This window comes from Carcharhinus amblyrhynchos, unplaced genomic scaffold, assembly GCF_965287045.1.
Source record: "Carcharhinus amblyrhynchos unplaced genomic scaffold, sCarAmb.v2.hapA scaffold_39, whole genome shotgun sequence".
NCBI lineage: Eukaryota > Metazoa > Chordata > Chondrichthyes > Carcharhiniformes > Carcharhinidae > Carcharhinus > Carcharhinus amblyrhynchos.
The window spans coordinates 4,598,414-4,619,125 of NW_027649780.1; the positions used below are offsets into that span (position 1 = coordinate 4,598,414).

Sequence of the window (20,712 nt, forward strand, 5' to 3'; positions counted from 1 at the left end):
TGAATATTGTTCCTGGCACTGATAAAGAGTGCTCAAGTGGTTCTGCTCCTCAGTAAATTGTACGTGGGGAAAACTAGATATTTACATGTGGTTCATGTCTTTATTATATATGAAAGTAAAGTGTTTGAAAAGTGTTTATTCATGGCTATTAGTCCTTATCATTAAAATACAATGGATAGACTTTGAAATTTTACTCTTGTTAACCTGTGTTTTCTGTCACAGTGCACATGGTGCAAAATTTGGTGGGCGTGCTGTCCAGTTTACTACATGTCTCTATTGAGTTAACATTAGCCTACATCTCTGGCACTTCAGGGGAGAGTGAGTTGGACATAATCAAACCGAGTTGTGGCACTGGAGACACTTAGACATGATACCTTCATCGTTTAATGAATTGTATAAACACAGTAATAGGATATGCCACCACATTTCTGAACTCCTCTCTGAACTTAGCCTGGGTTACAGCATAAATACAAGTGTTTGTACAACAACTCATGAGCTGCAGCATGAAGCCCATTTCCAATACAAAATCAGGAAGCCACATAGATTCATGCCCCAAAACCAACATTCGCCAGCATACAGAATACACCATAAACATTGTCCAAAATAATATGAAATTTGCTGAGATAACAAACAGCAAAATGATGGATTTCCTTCGGTTTTCCATCTCTGGGTCACTTGTCCGCTCTCCACTGCTCTTACCTCTGAGTCTCCTTCGGGCTCTGCTGGCCACTAATACATGTCTGATGGTTAAATTGTTGAGCAGCAAAATCAGAACAAATGGAACACACGGAGTAAAGATATTATGAAGGAATTCGATAGTTGCCCAGACCTGAGATTCCATAACACCACTTCTCACCTCACAAAACCAAGGGAAATTGATAAGCCAATATCTTGGTGATAGCATGTAATACCAGAAAATATTCTTTAAGCCACTCAGCACTGTCACTGTCCCCAAGACAACAAGTGCAATTTTCACATTGCAATATTTATCTTTCGCCTTCTGCCAGCAAATTGCTACAAATCTATCAAAAGTGAAACTGACAGTGAACCAGACTGAACAGTCTGTTGCTGCATAAAGCAGGACAGCGTGAATATTGCACACATGGATATCATACACAAAAGTAAACTGTTTCCAATAAACAATAGGAATGTGCCTCAATATCAGGTCAATGATCACGACGAGTAGATCCGCTGCTGCCATGGCCACCAGATAGCAAGTGACACATTTGGAGAGACCGCATTTACCCCGGCACAGGATTACAATCGTCAGCAAGTTAACTGCATGGAAGAAAAAAAAACGTATGGATGTGTCATTTTTATTCATTCAATGGATACGACTGTCGTTGACTTAATCAGCATTGGTACACATTCCTAATTTCCCTTGCAAAGGTGGCAGTGAGTTACATTCTGGAGCTGCCACATTCGAAGTGGTGTAAGTATACCCATAATGCTATTGAATTGCTACCGTAAGGATTACTATCAGTTTCACTGAGTCATTACTGAATTTATAAATTGTGCAACTCTATACATTAATGCATTCAAACGAACGTTTCAACGAGTGTATTGAATGTGGCATGCAATCTGCTTAAAAAATGTAAGATAAGAGTTAATTTTTAGGATAACATATCACATGCGGTTCTACATTTGAACAGACATCAGATAAAGTTTGCTGATGAGCTGGAGATGCCTTTCATTCTCCAGTGTAAAGAATTTTAGTTCTGCGGCAAATACTAAAAAAAATCATAATCGCAGCAACTAATTTCCCATTCGGTGAAGTAGAACTGAGTTCATGGAGCTTGAATAGCCTCATAGAGTGAGCCAAGTTTGTGGTTTGAGATCATTTATTTGGAGAATCATCATCAACTCCTCCTCTACGTCATTGCATATTGAAACTTGTTCTGCAGCAAAAACAGGAGGTTGTGAGGGGCAGAGCGACGCTTATTAGGGAAAGAACCAAAACTCAGTCAAGTTATTGACCTTGCCCCATTCGTTGTGTGACACTGCCAAGGAGTAGGCCATGGTTCCTTCTATTCATAAGTGACCTTTTGTTAAGGCTGTGAGAATGACAGTCGAAATCCTGTTCCTGATCAGTTTCCTATCATTTTTTAAAATTTTATTTATTAGCCACAAGTAAGACTTACACTAACAAAGCAACGAAGGTGCCATGAAATTCCCCGAGTCACCAAGGTCCGACGCCTGTTCAAGTCAATGCACCTAAACAGCACGTCTTTCAGAGTGTTGGAGAAACCGGAGCATCTGGAAGAAACGCATGCACACACGGGGAGAACGTGCAAATTCCACACAGACAGTGACCCAAGCCGGAAATCGAACCCGTGTCCCTGATGGTGTGAGGCAGCACTGCTAACCAGTGTGTGCTACCGTGCCACCCATTCTGTACTGGAGTGTGTGGAAAATCATCTGTGTTCTTGTTCTTCCCTCCTGCACTCAAGTTGAATTTGTACCTCAGAAACTGGGTTCAAGCTCTTGCAATGATTGAGAGGTTAGAGAGCGTGACGAGAACAGGCTCCCGTGCTTCCCCTGATTTGCAGATTGTTGCTATGAAATTCGAGGCAATAAGGAAATCTATAATCCAGGTACACGAGCAGAAACAGTGTAATGGTAGAACGGGGTTCTAAATAATTACTGGATTTGTCCTGTGTCTGACAGTTTTCAATTCGATAGCTTGTTAAAGTAGAATCCAGGAAACGATTATTATTTTGTAACCAAATGTCAGGTAAATGCAAATATTTTCCAAAAGTAAGTACTCGCACTATCTGTAGCCAATTAAGTTTGCCAATGGCATGGATGCAGTTGAATCATGGGAGCTATCTCGAAAATAAGAACGTTATTGCAATTTTGAAAACATTCATAGAATCATAGAACCCTACGGTGCCGAAAGAGGCCCTTTGGCCCATCGAGTCTGCACCAAACACAATTCCACCCAGGCCCTACCCCCATATATTGTACCCACTAATCCCTCTAACCTACGCATCCCTGGACACCAAGGGACAGTTTCTTGCATGGTCAATCAACCTAACCCACACATCTTTGGGCTGTGGGAGGAAACCAGAGTACCTGGAGGAAACCCACGCAGGCACGAGGAGAATGTGCAAACTCCACACAGACAGTGACCCGAGCTGGGAATTGAACCCAGGGTCCTGAAGCTGTGAAGTAACAGTGCTAATCATTGTGCTATCGTGCCGCCCATTCTGCGGCAATGTCATACATTTTCTAAGGTGGAGACGCAGGCAGAAGACTAAAGCTCTCTTCAATTCTGTAACCACAGTCATACAAGATACAAGAATTTACAGTTAAAGAAAGAAACCAGGAAAGTTGCGCTGAAATAATTGAGAGACCCCTTCCTAGCATGAAATTCAATGATACCGATCGATAATCGGGTTGCATATATTAAAAAGTCCAAAGAAAAATAATCAATTTAATTGTGGAGATTAATCAAGATTATTACAATATTAAAATATTTAGAAATGAAAATCGTGATTTGGTGTTGAAGATTGAGAATGTAACTTTACCCAGTTGAGCAAGATATTTTCAACAACTATTTGTTATCTCATCCCTCGAATTGGTATCTACAATTCGGGAAAATATTGATATCGATCCACATGTCAAATATTAAATTCTAAACTTTGTTACATAAGAACATAAGAACGTAAGACAGTTGTTGAGACAGCAGCATGTTTTACTCTAAAGACGAATGAAACAGGTTGGAGACAGAGAGAAAGTTAGAATGTGCCATTCATTGATCTCATACCCAAAGCAAAATCAGTGCCAAAACAGCAGTAGTGCGTGAATCCGTAGTCTTAAAACAGATGGGAACAGTAATAAAGTGAGACACAATTTCTGGATTTAACAGTTGTATCGATAAAATCGCCAGAAATACGAATAGCAGTTAAGGAGATAGTAAATGACAAGGATATTAATAGTGTTAAAATGTAACTTGTCTAATTAATAGCGGGATGCACAGACTTACCGGGAACACCAATGGCAGCCAGAGTGGGGTACAAAACCTCCTGAACTTCAATGAGAAAATTTGTTATTTGTCCGTTTATTGAAAGACTCTTTGCCATTTTCAGCATCTCTGTGGACCGGCCAATCCCTATTCCTGCCGGGGGTAATCGTGTCACCCACATTGTGGAATGACAGATTGAAGATGTTTCCCTATTAATAGAGGAGGAAAACTCCTCTGGTGGCAGAAGCGGAGATCTATGGAGACTGGTGTTACTCGCAGTCACTGAACAAACATGTTTTGTTAACGGTTTTGAAACTAACAATTTTCCTCATGCTTTAATCCAGGGATTACTCCAGAGGAAACGGACAGGTCTGTTATCATACAAATATAGTGATATCTTTACTCATGTTCAGAACAATGGAACAGCAGATTAGAGAAATCTTATCACCAAATCACAATTTTTTGATAAATATAGCCCGGTGGGCTATATTCAATGGTGGGCACATGGCGTCTTGTTTAGACTTCCATAGAATTGTGTTAACAGAAAGTTTATCGATGGAAGACAGAGACAACCATGAGGAAATGTTGTGGTGTATGAAAAATGTTGTGTGTGATATATGAAGCGATGTACGTGATATAACGTTGATATTCTGTAATTTTGAATTACTTTAGTTGATTGGCTTGGGGATTGTGTCTCACTTGCATATGGATTTCGTAATGGGTATGTCATCCATTTTGCCTGTGGCTTCTAGGATCAAGAGGAGGGATTGTGGCTGAATGGTCTTCAGACTTTAACTTTGGATATGCTTAAAGATCTTTAATCAAGCACACCTGACTTTTGTTGAAAGTTATTTTTTCACTGTGCTGGGATATCTTGCCACCAATTGGGCCTGGAACTTACCAAAGTACGCGTGGCGTCAGATAGAACAGCCTGTCTTTAGTGACTAGTGACTAGTCTTTGGTAACTAGTGGAGTTACGCAGGGATTAGTGCTGGGGCCTCAGCTATTGACCATTTATATATGTGATCTGGAGGAGGGGGCTGAGTGTAGGGTAACGAAATTTGCTGATGACACGAAGATGAGTGGAAAAGCAAATTGTGTGGAGGGTGAGGAAAGTCCACAGAGAGATCTGGATAGGCTGAGCGAGTGGGCGAGGACCTGGCAGATGGAGTATAATGTTAGCAGTGTGAGGTGCTCCACTTTGGCAGAAATAATAGTAGGAGGGATTACTATTTAAAGGGTGAAAAGCTGCAGCATGCTACGGTGCAGAGGGATCTGGGGGTCCTTGTGCATGAGTCGAAAAAACCCAGTCTGCAGGTGCAGCAGGTGATCAAGAAGGCGAATGGAATGCTAGCCTTTACAGTGAGGGGGATAGAATATAAAAGCAGGGAGGTCTTGCTGCAGCTGTACAGGGCACTGGTGAGGCCACAGCTGGAGTACTGTGTGCAGTTTTGTTCGCCGCACTTGCGCAAGCATATACTGGCCTTGGAAGGAGTGCAGAGGAGGTTCACTAGGCTGATATCGGGGATGAGGGGGTTGGACTATGAAGAGAGACTAAATAGACTAAGCCTGTACTCGTTGGAGTTTAGAAGGATGAGGGGGGATCTTGTAGAGACGTATAAGATAATGAAAGGGATGGATAGGGTAGAGGTAGAGAGATTCTTCCCGCTTAGAAAGGATAGCAGGACGAGAGGGCACAGCCTCAAGATAAGTGGGGGGGGGGGGACAGTTTAGATCGGAGTTTAGTAGGAACTTCTTCACTCAAAGGGTGGTGAATCTCTGGAATTCTCTGCCCGTTGAAGTGGTGGAGGCTACCTCGCTAAACGTATTTAAGTCACGGGTAGATAGGTATTTGATAAGGGATTAAGGGTTATGGGGAGAAAGCGGGAAAGTGGAACTGATCCACTTCAGATCAGCCACGATCTTATTGAATGGCGGGGCAGGCTCAAAGGGCTAGATGGCCTACTCCTGCTCCTATTTCTTATGTTCTTACGTCTTTAGCAGGGAGAAGTTGTTTACAAACTTTTGCAGCCAATGTTCTTTTATGGGCATTGCAATGTAAACTGCATGCACTTAAAGGCCTAAACAAGATGGAGTCTGGAGGGACCAATCCTTCTATCCTGGCTCTACCTGATTGATCTAATCGAAATATCCAATTGTGGTTTCTAAACAATTCATTAGCTGGTTGCGAAGGAACTTTTGGAGTTTAACTATGCCAACGCAACAAGCGTATTCAAAAGGCAGTGTGAAGGGCCCAAGCTCACAAGGAGAGACAACTTCTGGAAGAAGAGAACAAAGGATTTATTCCATGTGACAACAAAACCCTAGCCTGGTGTTAATGTGCAAGTGGAAATCAACCTTAAGTTAAGTAACAGATAGTGAGTATTTGGTTTATGCATCGCAAATATTTACTTCTGGAGCAGTTGCAGAATAAAGGAATTATGCTTAGGTATTTAAAGTCAACCTCTTGTCTCAATTCGCTGCAGGCGTTAATACACACAGGTTTGTACAATAGGAAATAAACTTTTCAGTTGAAAACTATTTTAGTATATCTTGACATTTCTTGCCTAATGACGACTAGTCGCCAAATCAAGTTTGACATATTGAGCGATGAAGAGCAGTGTTCGAGGGTGAGTGCTGTAACATTCCCACACTTGGACAATTGTATGGTTTCGCAATATCCCAAAGGATTGCTGACATTTTCTTGTGCAATCCGTTACAGGGTTCTACCAGACTGTCTGTAGGGAAACAAAGTACTCGTCTTTCACGGGCGGCAGAGTAAGACATCCAGGCCCATAACCTCTCGGAGGGGATGTGCACCTTGTTCCATGAGTTTTAGACAATAATTATTCATTCATGCTGATCAGAAACAAGAAGATCAGTTTTAGAGTTCGGATAATTTGTTAAAACTGAATTTTTACATAACTGTTTGTGGAAACAGTTCGATGGTGTTTCTGGAATGCAATTTGTTTTCCTTTCAGCGTGTGTTTGAGAGCGTGTGGAGGAGCACCGCACATTGAGGCTACATCTTTTATTGACTTTGCACAACCGAGAAAAAGTTGCAACTCCGACCTACAAGACAAAGTGTTTTTGTACGGGTGTGAGAGTGTTTTCCGTCACTGTGCTTCCCCGCCCCAGTAGCACAATAGTACACGGCAGCATCAGTCAGCAGCAAACTCGAGATGTTGAGGCTTGTGTATTTAGTGGCCGGCTGCACTTCAGCAGAGAAACGTGTTTTAGCAAAGTCTGCTTTGCTGTCTTCGCCATAAGTATCTGTCCACAGTATAAATTCGGGTTGCTCATCTGCGTGTCGCCGGTACCAGCTTAAGGTGCGCACTGTCCATGCAGCATTGTAGGTGCAGGTTAGAGTTACAGATTGTCCTTCTGTCCTCACATCAGAGAAGGGAGGTTGAGAAAGCGATGCTCTCCTACCCCGAACTGGGAAAAAATAAACACGTTCAAATCAGGAAAGATCAAACTAGATGTGTTTCAATTTTAAACTGAAACCTCATTTGTAATGGAAGGAAATATGAAATGTGTCCAGTCCTTTATTACCTGTCAGAAATGATCCCCACACAACCCAGATGCTGAATAGCTGCATTGTCGCTGTCTGCGCTCTAAAGGGGGACTTCGATATTTGAAGATACCCCGTTCTAATGAATAATCTGCTGCTTTATCGCGTGATGCACTGACCTCACCTCTTTCTGTGCCTCTGGTGAGAAGGCTGAGGGCGATTGGAAACGCTGTGGGTGGGCTGCAGAAAATTTCTGTACAGGGGGAGGGGCGGTGTTTCCACTCAGACTTGTTGTTGTAACCGGCATGGACAGAATCATTGTTGGATTGAGGTTTTGATGACTTAATGTTATACAATTCTTTTGTCTATACCATTAAGAAACTCGGAATTTTTTAAATTTTGTCATTTAACACGTTGATCACTCAACACGTCATCTCTCAATGAATTTCTAGCTTGTGAGAATTCTTTGTAATTCATGATATTAGAGCGATGGTGTAATTTATTCTGATAGAAGCGATTCGACAGGCGTTAATAATAAATTTTCCTTCTGGATTAAAGACCATTTCATGCTGTTTGGTTTGGACTCTTCACGTTTGATGTTGTTAATTCCATGTTTCATTGTGTTTATAATTATTTATCGATCCTTATCGAGTCTTCGTGCTTTGGATTTGCTTCGATATACAGAAGGAGGCAAAGAGGGCGCCAAGAGGGTTCACAGCCTCCAGCGGGAGGGGTAGTGTGGATTCTCATTCAGAAGAACACAACAGCATCGGAAAATGAAACTCCGTCCACGGAACAGTCATTGGGATCACCACAGGATATGGATCACATAAGGGAACCAGCTGTAAGATGTTTTAGCTCGTCTTTAGCTTCTTCATTGATCTCTAGAATCAATGGTTTGTATCTGGTTCAGATGCCAGATTACGTCTTTCATTCACGTTTTTAATATTCCTCTGGTCATCGTCCACATATTGTCTCTCCTCTCCCACCCGTTTCTTTGTACCTGGAGTAATTCCTTAGGCAGTTGCATGTTTTATTCTGATATTTATTGCCCGACGTAGATGAAGCAGGTATGTTGGTTCTAACCTTTAAAACTCTGTTTGTTCTTAAATTTACTAGTTTCGTTTTGCCCAGAAAGCAACGAACTTGCTGCCCAGAGACTGATCCACAGCGAATACTGTCACTCGTCGCCCTCTGGTGGTCATTCCGAGAAGGTAGAAAATCGACCCAATTGATGTGTTTAGAATTTTGTCCTTTTCAGAGAGTAAAATATAGTACTATCGATGCACTGTAAAGCCATCTCTTCTCCTTCTGTCTGAAATGCTGAGGACAACGGCTCTGTGACAGAATTCCCAGTGCACAGATCTGGAAAAGGGTTGTCTTTGTCTGGAGCAGGTGGAGGGAAAAATAAGATTCTCCACCCGGGGTCCAGTCTAAATTTGAAAAACAAGTTCTAAGTAAAAGCGCAGTCGAATTTATAATTGCAAATTGTCGAAAGCGAACTATTAGGCGGTAGAAAGCTGCACGTTGTACCTGCTCACTGCCACCGCCAGAGGGAGAGTGAGATACCGGGTTGGATTCAATATCGGGCCGAATTCCAGACTCTCAACTGGGGCCAGGAACAAATTTCGAGAAAATGTACTTAAAACAGCAAATGTCGAAACAGAAATATTATTTTAGCATTGATAGTAAACCTGTATGGTTTAACGAAACATATTATGATGAATTGGCAAAGTTGCTATCACACTTGCTGTTGTGGTGCAAATACTCTCGTTCCTCCAGCTTGGCTCTGGGCACTCTTTGTACAGTATAGCATGTAGTTAATGTAGAAAAGTGCCCAGTCCCAAACAGTCGATTTAGCAACATTGGGCGGATATTTTCCTGGAGCTTTAAATCCACAAGCGCTGATGTGCTGAGTTTTTCAACGATTTACGTTTTCGCCTGAGATGTCTGAGCTGCTTTGGAGAAAACTGATGAGTTATGTTTTGCTTGGGCACGCGTAAGTGTGGGTTAGTTGATTTAGGGGTATGATTCTTAGTTAGGGTATTTTAATCGGCCAACGTGCGAGAGATCCTGAGTTCAAATCCCCCACGAACCCTTTCATTGATTCCTCTTGTCCATGTAAGTTATGGTGATTTGTTGATGGGGCAAACGGCGGGATTAATTTCTGCTGGTCAGCTTCGAAAAACTGTCAAGGAATTTTACAGCGGGGAAAGAGGCTCTTCAATCCTTCAGCCCATCAGCCCTTCGGCCCTCGTGCCGCCGACTGTCAGCCCTCAGGACTCGAAAGTTTCACTCTATTTCTCTTTCCACAGGTACTGACAGACTGACTGAAATAATTCAGCAATTTCTGTCTTCATATCAGGTTTGCTTTATATTCGATCCGGTTTGTTTGGTACCAATTGCTTGGCAGCGAATATCAAAGTACCAGAGTCTTTGCTGTGTGTTATATTGGAGTAGAAATTTGACCAGAGAGATGGTGTCTGAGCAGGAGGTTGTTGGGGTTAAATTGATGCACAAGATCTCCGTTGACTTCACAGGCATGTGAGCCAGCTCATCCACAGGACCAAAGTGGAGAATTGAACTGAGTGGAGAGCTAGATCTTAACGCATTCCTCGGTTTCCTGCAGTGTTTGAGAGAATGGTGGAGAAGGCATTCAGCAGGCTTGGTTTCATCTGTTCGAACATTGGACACAGGAGTTGGGACATCTTGTTGAAATTGTACCAGACATTAGTAAGGCCACACTTGGAACACTGTGTACAGTTCTGGTCCCCCTATTACAGAAAGGATATTATTAAACTAGAAAGAGGAAAAAATTACGAGGAAGCTACCGGGACATGATGGTTTGAGTTATAAGGAGAAGCTGGATAGACTGGGACTTTTTTCTCTGGAGTGTAGGAGGCTGAGAGGTAACCTTATAGAGGTCTATAAAATAATGAAGGGCCCAGATCAGCTAGAAAGTCAATGTCTTTTCCCATAGCTGGAGAGTCTGAAACTAGAGGGCAGGGGTTTAAGGTGAGAGGGGAGTGATATAAAAGAGTGCAGCGGGGCAATTGTTTTTCACGCAGAGGATGATGAGCGTCTGGAATAAGGTTGCAGAAGTAGCAGTCGAGGCGGCTACAATTTTGTCTTTTAAAAAGTATTTGGACAGTCGCATGGTTAAGATAGGTATAGAGGGATATGGGTCAAAGGCGGGCAACTGGGACTAGCATCGGGGGTTTAAAAGAGCGGCATGGACAAGCTGGGCCAAAGGGCCTGTCTCCGTGCTGTGAACCTCTATGACTCTAAGTTCGACACTTATTCGAGGAACAGAACCTCATCTTTCCATGAGGTTCTTTAAATCTTTCACACCCACACTGAGTTCAACAATTCACCCTGGAAATGCGGCCCTCCTTTTGTTTCCCTTTACATTACAGATTTGGGTTTGAATCTTGTTTAAATTTGTTCTTTGTTTTCCGACGACAGTTGTTCATCAATCTGTACTGATAGTTCCCCGCATATATGGTTTGTTTCTTCTTTGCTTCCGTTGTTGTTGCAGTGAAATAGCACAGTCACGACGGCCCGAATGGCCTCATTCTCAGATTCAAAGTTCACCTCAATCTCAGATCATGAGCAGCGAAGTCTTTTCTTAAATAATCTCTCCTGGCTTCCACCCTATCAGAGCCGTCTCCCTCCTGGATTTCGCTTGTTTCAATGTTCCCACATTTCTAACCTTTCCCAGTATAAATGAATGGTCATGGAGGAAAAAGATGAGCTTTGTCTCCTTACCCATATGTGCTGCCGGAATTCCTGCTTTTTCTGTCATTTTCCACCTTCACTGCTTTGGACGGCAGTAAGGGTATCTTTTGGTTCCACTGCTGGCTTTGAATGATCTGTTAATTATACTTGATCCCTGTTCATTCATGGTGTGAAACATTCTGGTGCCTAAATCTCATTCATCCATAGGAAATCCAGCAGGTCTGCACTGAGTCTCTATTTCCTTATCTGTCCGAATAGTTTTTAAAAAAAATTTCTCTATTATGATGAATGGTTTTGAAAAATGGTTCTTGACAATGTGTGCCATTTCCTCTCGTTCAGTTACAGTTTCTATCTTTATGAGCACACACGACTGTTTCAGATGGTGATTAACTATGTTAGCCCTGCACCTATAAAGCCATTAAATTCTGCTGTAGGCTGAATGAATTACGTGTATGTGCGCCGTGTCAAATTGTAAACATTTTTTTCTGTCATTGCGTCCTAAAATACAGCATTTCCGATTTTGCTGAAAGCATTTGTGGCCGGGGTCAGAGCGAATATAAATAAAGTGGTTGTAATATGGAGGTTCTGATAAAGTTCCGCAACAAACTTAAATCCTGCAAAAGCCGCTCATCCTTAATGTGAAAGTTTTACTAATGCTTCCAATCAGTTTCAAACCAGTGACTTTTGGCGTATAAGGTGATACAGTGGCACAGCGGTTAGAACTGCTGCTGCACAGCGCCTGGGACGTGGGTTAAATTCCGGCCTGAGGGCACTGGTAGAATTTGTACCTTTTCCCCGTGTCTGCGTGGGTTTTCCCCGGGTGCTCTGGTTTCCCCTTACAGTTCAAAGGTATGCAGGTCCTGTTGTTCGGGCATGACAAATTGTCCCTTAATGTGGACAATTTCCACATTAAGGGGGTTTAACAGCTAAATACGTGGGGTTACGGGCATAGGGCCTGGGTAGGACTGCTGTCAGTGCAGGCTCAATGGGCCGAATGGCGTCCATTTGCACTGTCGGAATTCTATAATGACCACTACACTACAGAAATGAGTGTTTACTATGAACCTAAAGGGAATCTCATAAATTGTCACTAATGTGCCGTCATTCCGTTGCACTTTGAGTGTTTGTTTTGAAAACTTGTCTGCTATAATTAGGAATGCGGCAGGCAGACTGATTGGACAATGGTTGAAAATGGCAGAGAGCAAGAAGAGGTCCTTCGACCCATCATGTCTTCTTCAATTATTTTATAGGGGGCGATCCAATTAATATGCCAGGGTGGGCTTGGTGGACTGAAAGACGTGTTCATGTTCTGCATTGTTCTCTGTTCCAATCTAAATTTCCTCCGCTCATTCCATTTTTTTTGCGTTTCACCTCGTTGTCCATTCCCCATTTGAAGGAAGAGTTTGTACGGAATCCATGCGCAGTTTGCTGAATTAAGCAACATTGCCCTGACGCAATGGCATGAAATATTGGATTCAGCTTCCCGATATAATTTTTAAATAGTAGTATTTATGCAATGAATTTCATATCGAAATTAGAAAACACGGTTTTTCTGATGAAACAACTCTTCATTATTTCTCAATAATATGTACACACTCCATGTACTCCACAACCTGCCCACAGAGGGTGTAACGTAACAGCGGGAAGTCATTCCTTCATTTTAATAGCATCCGGTTAGATGAAATACTTAATAATTGTTTATTTGAGTTGAGATAATTGGTTCTGGATCTGAATTTTAGAGAGGGTACATTTGTGTCTTGGAAACAGGGCGGTGCTGATCTACCAGAATATTTGGAGGGTGCCTGAATTGGCTCAGTGTGAGGTTTCTGTATTGGGCACTTCTGATGGTGTGATTCTGTACCATCGCACGGCAGAGTAATGAAAGTCTCCAATGTGTGCGCTACTATCGTGATGTGTAAATCGCGGAGATGTCATCTTGTTTCCATGCTGCTTTTCTCGTGATTATCCGAATTGGAGACTGTCCTTGGTTCTGCTGACACCCGTCCAGTGTGAAAGGTAGGAGAAATGTACGGATGACTTGGGGGGAGGGGATGGGGGTGGGGGCGGAGGGCGGGAAGCGCAGTTGTTTCGGGGCTGATAATTCCTGAAATATGCCTGCACTACCGAAAGCTAGTTAGCGTCCCAGAAGGACATTTTGGAATCTGGATGGACCGTGTGCTGAAATGGATGAAGAAACGAGTCAAACCTGGAGGTAAATGACCAATGATGAAACAAGGCAAATCCTAAGGCATGGTGTTGTGGTAGAGATTGCTTCTCTACAATTCTTTTAGGAAGCTGTATATGCAGGAAAACACTATTTTCTTGAATATTGTTCCTGGCACTGATAAAGGGTGCTCAAGTGGTTCTGCTCCTCAGTAAATTGTACGTGGGGAAAACTAGATATTTGCATGTGGTTCATGTCATTATTACATATAAAAGTAAAGTCTTTGAAAAGTGTTTTACTCATGGCTATTAGTCCTTTCCATGGCAATACAATGGATAGTCTTTGAAATTTTACTCTTATTAACCTGTGTTTTCTGTCACAGTGCACATGGTGCAAAATTTGGTGGGCGTGCTGTCCAGTTGGCTACATGTCTCTATTGAATTAACATTAACCTACATCTCTGGCACTTGAGGGGAGAGTGAGTTGGACATAATCAAATTGAGTTGTGGCACTGGAGACACTTAAACATGATACCTTCATCGTTTAATGAATTTTATAAACACAGTAATAGGATATGTCACCACATTTCTGAACTCCTCTCTAAACTTAGCCTGGGTTACAGCATAAATACAAGTGTTTGTACAACAACTCACGAGCTGCAGCATGAAGCCCATTTCCAATACAAACTCAGGAAGCCACACAGATTCATGCCCCAAAGCCCACATTCGCCACCATACAGAATACACCATAAACGTTGTCCAAAATAATATGAAATTTGCTGAGATAACAAATAGCAAAATGATGGATTTCCTTCGGTTTTCCATCTCTGGGTCACTTGTAGGCTCTCCAATGCTGTTACCTCTGAGTCTCCTTCGGGCTCTGCTGGCCACTAATACATGTCTGATGGTTAAATTGTTGAGCAGCAAAATCAGAACAAATGGAACACACGGAGTAAAGATATTATGAAGGAATTCAATTGTTGTCCAGACCTGAGATTCCATAATACCGCTTCTCACCTCACAAAACCAAGGGTAATTGATAAGCCAATATCTTGGTGATAGCATGTAATACCAGAAAATATTCTTTAAACCACTCAGCACTGTCACCGTCCCCAAGACAGCACGTGCGATTTTCACATTGCAATATTTATCTTTCACCTTCTGCCAACAAATTGCTACAAATCTATCAAAAGTGAAACTGACAGTGAACCAGACCGAACAGTCTGTTGCTGCATAAAGCAGGACAGCGTGAATATTGCACACATGGATATTATACAGAAAAGTAAACTGTTCCCTGTAAACAATAGGAATGTGCCTCAATATCAGGTCAATGATCACGACCAGTAGATCTGCTGCTGCCATAGCCACCAGATAGCAAGTGACACATTTGGAGAGACCACATTTACCCCGGCACAGGATTACGATCGTCAGCAAGTTAACTGCGTGGAAGGAAAAAAAATTATGTATCAGTCATTTTTATTCATTCACTGGATACGACTGTGGTTGATTTAATCAACATTGGAACACATTCCTCATTTCCCTTGCAAAGGTGGCAGTGAGCTACGTTCTGGAGCTGCCACATTCGAAGTGGTGTAAGTATACCCATAATGCTATTGAAGTTCTACTGTAAGGATTACTATCAGAATCACTGAGTCATTACTACATTTGTAAATCGTGCAATTCTATACATTAATGCATTCAAACGAATATTTGAATGAATGTATTCCTTCCGCTGACAATGTGGCACAAAATTTGCTCAAACAACTGGAAGACAAGAGTTAATTTTTGGGATAAAATACCACGTGTGGTTCTACATTTCAACAGACATCAGATAAAGTTTACTGCAGAGCTGAAGATGCCTTTCATTTGCAGTGCAAAGAATTTTATTCCTGCAGCAAATCCTGAAAAAAACGTAATCACATCAGCTGATTTCCCATTTGGGGAAGTACACCGAGTTCAGGGAGCTTGAGTAGCCTCATAGTGTGAGCCAAGTTTGCAGTTTGAGATCATTTATTTGGAGAATCACCATCGGGTCCTCGTCTACGTTGTTGCACATTGAAACTTGTTCTGCAGAAAAAACAGGAGGTTGTGAGAGGGAAAGAACCAAAACTCAGTCAAGTTATTGATCTTGCCCCATTCGTTGAGTGATACTACCACGGAGTAGGCCATGGTTCCTTCCATTCATAAGTGACCTATTGTTAAGGCTGTGAGAATGACAGTCGATACTAGAGAGGTGGTGCTCGACAGACTGGAGGGGGCTGATTGTGGACAAGTCCCCAGGACCGGATGGAATGCATCCGAGGGTCCTGAAAGAAATGGCGGAGGTGATAGTGGATGCCTTGGTGGTTATTTTCCAGACGTTGCTGGATTCCGGGGAAGTGCCGGAAGATTGGAAAACGGCTAATGTTACACCGTCGTTTAAGAAGGGTGCCAGGCAAAAGGCGGGGAATTATAGGCCTGTTAGTTTAACGTCTGTTGTAGGTAAAATGTTAGAATCCGTCATCAAGGAGGTAATAGCGAGGCATCTTGAGGGGAACTGCTTGATAGAGCAGACACAGCAAATTTACTGGAGTTCTATGAGGATGTGTCTAGGACGGTGGATAGAGGAGAGCCGGTGGATGTGGTCTTTCTTGATTTTCAGAAGGCGTTCGAGAAGGTACCTCACAAGAGGTTATTGCAGAAGGTCAGGGGGCATGGAGTTGGGGGTAAGGTGTTAGCGTGGACAGAGGACTGGTTGTCAAATAGGAGGCAGAGAGTGGTGGTCAATGGGTGCTATTCGGATTGGCGGATGGTGACTAGTGGAGTGCCCCAGGGGTCGGTGCTGGGGCCTCAGCTATTTACCATTTATATAGATGATCTGGAGGAGGGAACCGAGTGTAGGGTGTCGAAATTTGCTGATGACACCAAAATTGGTGGAAAGGCAAATTGTGCGGAGGGTGGTGAGAGTCTACAGAAGGATGTAGATAGGCTGGGCGAATGGGCCAGGAACTGGCAAATGGAATTTAATGTTGGCAAGTGCGAGGTGGTCCACTTTGGTAGGAATAATGGTAGGAAGGATTATTACTTAGGTGGCGAAAAACTGCAGCAGGCGACCTCGGGGTCCTTGTCGCAAAAACCCAGCTTGCAGGTGCAGCAGGTGGTCAGGAAGGCGAATGGGATGCTGGCCTTCATCGCGAGGGGGATTGAATATAAAAGTAGGGAGGTCTTGCTGCGGCTGTATAGGGCATTGGTGAGGCCGCAGCTGGAGTACTGTGTGCAGTTTTGGGCGCCGTACTTACGCAAGGATATTTTGGCCTTGGAGGGAGTGCAGCGGAGGTTTACTAGGCTGATGCCGGAGTTGAGGGGGTTGAGCTATGAGGAGAGGCTGAATAAATTAGGCTTGTACTCGTTATAGTTTAGAAGAATGAGGGGAGATCTCATTGAGACGTATAAGATGATGAATGGGAAGGATAGGATAGAGGTGGAGGGACTCTTCCCACTTAGAAAGGATAGTAGGACTAGGGGGCACAGCCTCATGATAAAGGGGGGTGCGGTTTAGAACGGAGTTGAGGAGGAACTTCTTCACTCAAAGGGTGGTGAATCTCTGGAATTCTCTGCCCGTTGAAGTGGTGGAGGCTACCTCGCTAAATATTTTTAAGACGCGGGTTGATGGGTTTTTGATAAGAGAGGGGATTAAGGGTTATGGGGAGAGGGCGGGAATGTGGAACTGAGCCACGACAGATCAGCCATGATCTTATTGAATGGCAGGGCACCCTCGAAGGGCTAGTTGGCCTTCTCCGGCTCCTATTTCTTATGTTCTTATCTTCTTATGAAATCCTGTTCAAGATCAGTTTCCTATCATTTTTTTAGAAGTTTATTTATTCGTCACAAGTAAGACTTAGATTAACAATACAATGAATGTACCATGAAATTCCCCTAGTCACCTCAGTCCGGCACCTGTTCGAGTCAATGCACCTAACCAGCACGTCTTTCAGAATGTTGGAGAAACCTGCGCATCTAGAAGAAACCCATGCGCACACAGGGAGAACGTGCAAATTCCACGCAGACAGTGACCCGAGCCGGGAGTCGAATCTGGGTCCTGACGGTGCGAGGCAGCAGTGCTAACCACTGTGCTACCATGCGACCCATTCTGTATTGGAGTGTGTTAAATCATCTGTGTTCTTGTTCTTCCCTCCTGCAGTCAAGATGAATTTGTACCTCAGAAACTGGGTTCAAGCTCTTGCAATGAACGAGAGGTTCGAAAGCGTGACGGGAACAGGCTCCCGTGTTTCCCCTGATTTGCGGACTGTTGCTATGAAATTGGAGACAATAAGGAAATGTATAATCCAGGTATACGAGCAGAAACGTAATGGTAGAACAGGGTTCTAAATAATTACTGGATTTGTCCTTTGTCTGACAGCTTTTAATTCGATAGCTTTTGAAAGTAGAATCCAGAAAACAATGATTATTTTGTAACTAAATGTCAGATAATTACAAATATTTCCCAAAAGTAAGTACTCGCACTATCTGTAGCCGATTAAGTTTGCCAATGGCATGGATACAGTAGAATCATAGGAGCTATCTTGATGCATATGAGACCATTAATGCAATTTTGAAAACATTCTGCGACAATGTCATACATTTTCTGAGATGGAGACGCAGGGAGAAGACCAAAGCTCTCTTCAATTCACGTCACCACAGTCATACAAGATACAAGAATTTACAGGTAAAGACACTAGAAACGTTGTGCTAAAATAACTGAGAGATCCCTTCAACTGTGACATCTAGCATGAAATTCAATGAAATCGATCAACAATCAGGTTGTAGATATTAAAAAGTCCAAAGAAAAATAATTACTTTAATCGTGGCGATAAATCAAGATTATTAAAGTATTTCGAAATGAAAATCGTGATTTGGTCTTGAAGATTGAGAATGTAACTTCATCGATTTGAGCAAGGTATCTTCAACAACCATTTGTTATTTCATCCCTCGAATTGGTATCTACAATTCGGGAAAATATTCATATCTATCCACATGTCAAATATTAAATTCTCAACTTTGTTGAGACAGAAGCATGTTTTACTCTAAAGACGAATAAAACGGGTTGGAGACAGGGAGAAAGTGAGAATGTGCCATTCATTGATCTCATACCCAAAGCAAAATCAGTGCCAAAATAGCAGTAGTGCGTGAATCCACAGTCATAAAACAGACGGGAACAGTAATAAAGTGATAGACAATTTCTGGATTTAACAGTTGCAGTGATAAAATCACCAGAAACACGAATAGCAGTTAAGGAGATAGTAAATGACAAGGATATTAATAGTGTTAAAACGTATCTTGTCTAATTAATAGCGGGATGCATAGACTTACCAGGAACACCAATAACAGCCAGAGTGGGGTACAAAACCGCCTGAACTTCAGTGAGAAAATTTGTTATTTGTCTGTCTATTAGAAGACTCATCGCCATTTTCAGCACCTCTGTGGACCGGCCAATCTCTATTCCTGCTGGGGGTGATGGTGTCACCCACATTGTGGAATGACACATCGAAAATATTTCCCTATTAATAGAGGAGGAAAACTCCTCTGGTGGCATCAGCGGAGATCTATGGAGACCGGTGTTACTCGCAGTCACTGAACAAACATGTTTTGTTAACCCTTTTGAATCCAACAATTTTCCTCATGTTTTAATCGAGGGTCTACTCCAGAGGAAACGGACAGGTCTTTATCATACAAATATAGTGCTATTTTGGCTCATGTTCAGAACAATGGAAGAGCAGATTAGAGAAATCTTATCACCAAGTCACAATTTTTTGGTAAATGTAGGCGGGAATAATTATGTGCCGGCAGAGATAATAGCAGTTATCAGATGTGGAGTCATTATTCATATATTAACTGACAGACTGTAACTCCAGGACCATGAATTCGGGCGTACCTGATGATACTGAGTGTCAGCCACCAATTACGGTCACAAATCACGGAAAGTTTGCTGTTGCATGTAAGAGTTGAAATGCACAATAGCAATTTCAATCGATATTCCCTGAATAACATGACTATTCCTATCAGACAGGTCAATGGTGGGCACATGGCGTCTTGTTTAGACTTCCATAGAATTGTATTAACAATAAAGTTTATCGATGGAAGACAGGGACAACCATGAGGAAATGTTGAGGTGTATGAAAAATGTTGTGTGTGATATATGAAGCGATGTACGTGATATAACGTTGATATTCTGTAATTTTGAATTACTTTAGTTGATTGGCATGGGGATTGTCTCCCACTTGCATATGGATTTCGTAATGGGTATGTCATCCATTTTGCCTGTGGCTTCTAGGATCAAGAGGAGGGATTGTGGCTGAACGGTCTTCAGACTTTAACTTTGGATATGCTTAAAGATCTTCAATCAAGCACACCTGATTCTTGTTGAAAGTTAGTTTTTCACTGTGCTGGGATTTCTTGCGACCAATTGGTCCTGGAACTTAGCAAAGTATGCGTGGTGTCAGATATAACAGCCTGTCTTTAGCAGGGAGAAGTTGTTTACAAAGTTTTGCAGCCAATGTTCTTTTATGGGCATTGCAATGCAAACTGTATGCACTTAAAGGCCTAAACAAGATGGAGTCTGGAGTGACCAATCCTTCTATCCTGGCTCTACTTGATTGATCTAATCGAAATATCCAATTGTGGTTTCTGAACAATTCATTAGCTGATTGCGAAGGAACTTTTGGAGTTTAACTGTGCCAACGCAACAAGCATATTCAAAAGGCAGTGTGAAGGGACCAAGCTCACAAGGAGAGACCACCTCTGGAAGAAGAGAACAAAGGATTTGTTCCATGTGACAACAAAATCCTAGCCTGGTGTTAACGTGCAAGTGGAAATCAACCTTAATTTAAGTAACAGATAGTGGGTATTTGGTTTATGCATCACAAGTATTTACTTTTGAAGTAGTCGCAGAATAAAGGAAATTGTGCTTAAGTATTAAGAGTCTGAATTCGCTGTCGCCGTTAATACACACAGGTTTGTACAACAGGAAATAAACTTTTCAATTGAAATCTATTTTAATATATCTTGACATTTCTTGCCTAATGACGACTAGTCGCCCAAATCAGGCTTGACGTATTGAGCGATGAAGAACAATGCTCCAGGGTGAGTGTTCTAACATTCCCACACTTGGACAACTTTATGGTTCAGCAATATCCCAAAGGATTGCTGACATTTCCTTGTGCAATCCGTTACAGGTTTCTACCAGACTGTCTGTAGGGAAACATGGTACTAGTTTTGACTTTCATAGAACATAGGACATAGAACACGACAGCAGAAACAGGCCCTTTGCCCACAAGTTGCTCCGATCATATCC

At 42.4% G+C, this 20,712-nt stretch overlaps 2 protein-coding genes across 2 annotated transcripts; both read right to left on the reverse strand.

Annotated features, from left to right (window-relative positions):
• Window positions 1–376: 376 nt before the first annotated feature.
• Window positions 377–7,568, reverse strand: LOC145363533 (putative G-protein coupled receptor 139). Its single transcript, XM_080218721.1, has 4 exons — window positions 7,523–7,568; window positions 7,064–7,405; window positions 3,989–4,120; window positions 377–1,278 (listed from the first exon to the last, which is right to left on the reverse strand). The coding sequence occupies exons 1-4, from the start codon at window positions 7,566–7,568 to the stop codon at window positions 377–379; spliced, it is 1,422 nt and encodes a 473-aa protein (XP_080074847.1).
• A 6,351-nt stretch (window positions 7,569–13,919) lies between these two features.
• On the reverse strand, window positions 13,920–18,891 carry LOC145363534 (putative G-protein coupled receptor 139). Its single transcript, XM_080218722.1, has 2 exons — window positions 18,732–18,891; window positions 13,920–14,821 (listed from the first exon to the last, which is right to left on the reverse strand). The coding sequence occupies exons 1-2, from the start codon at window positions 18,889–18,891 to the stop codon at window positions 13,920–13,922; spliced, it is 1,062 nt and encodes a 353-aa protein (XP_080074848.1).
• Between the last annotated feature and the right edge of the window lie 1,821 nt (window positions 18,892–20,712).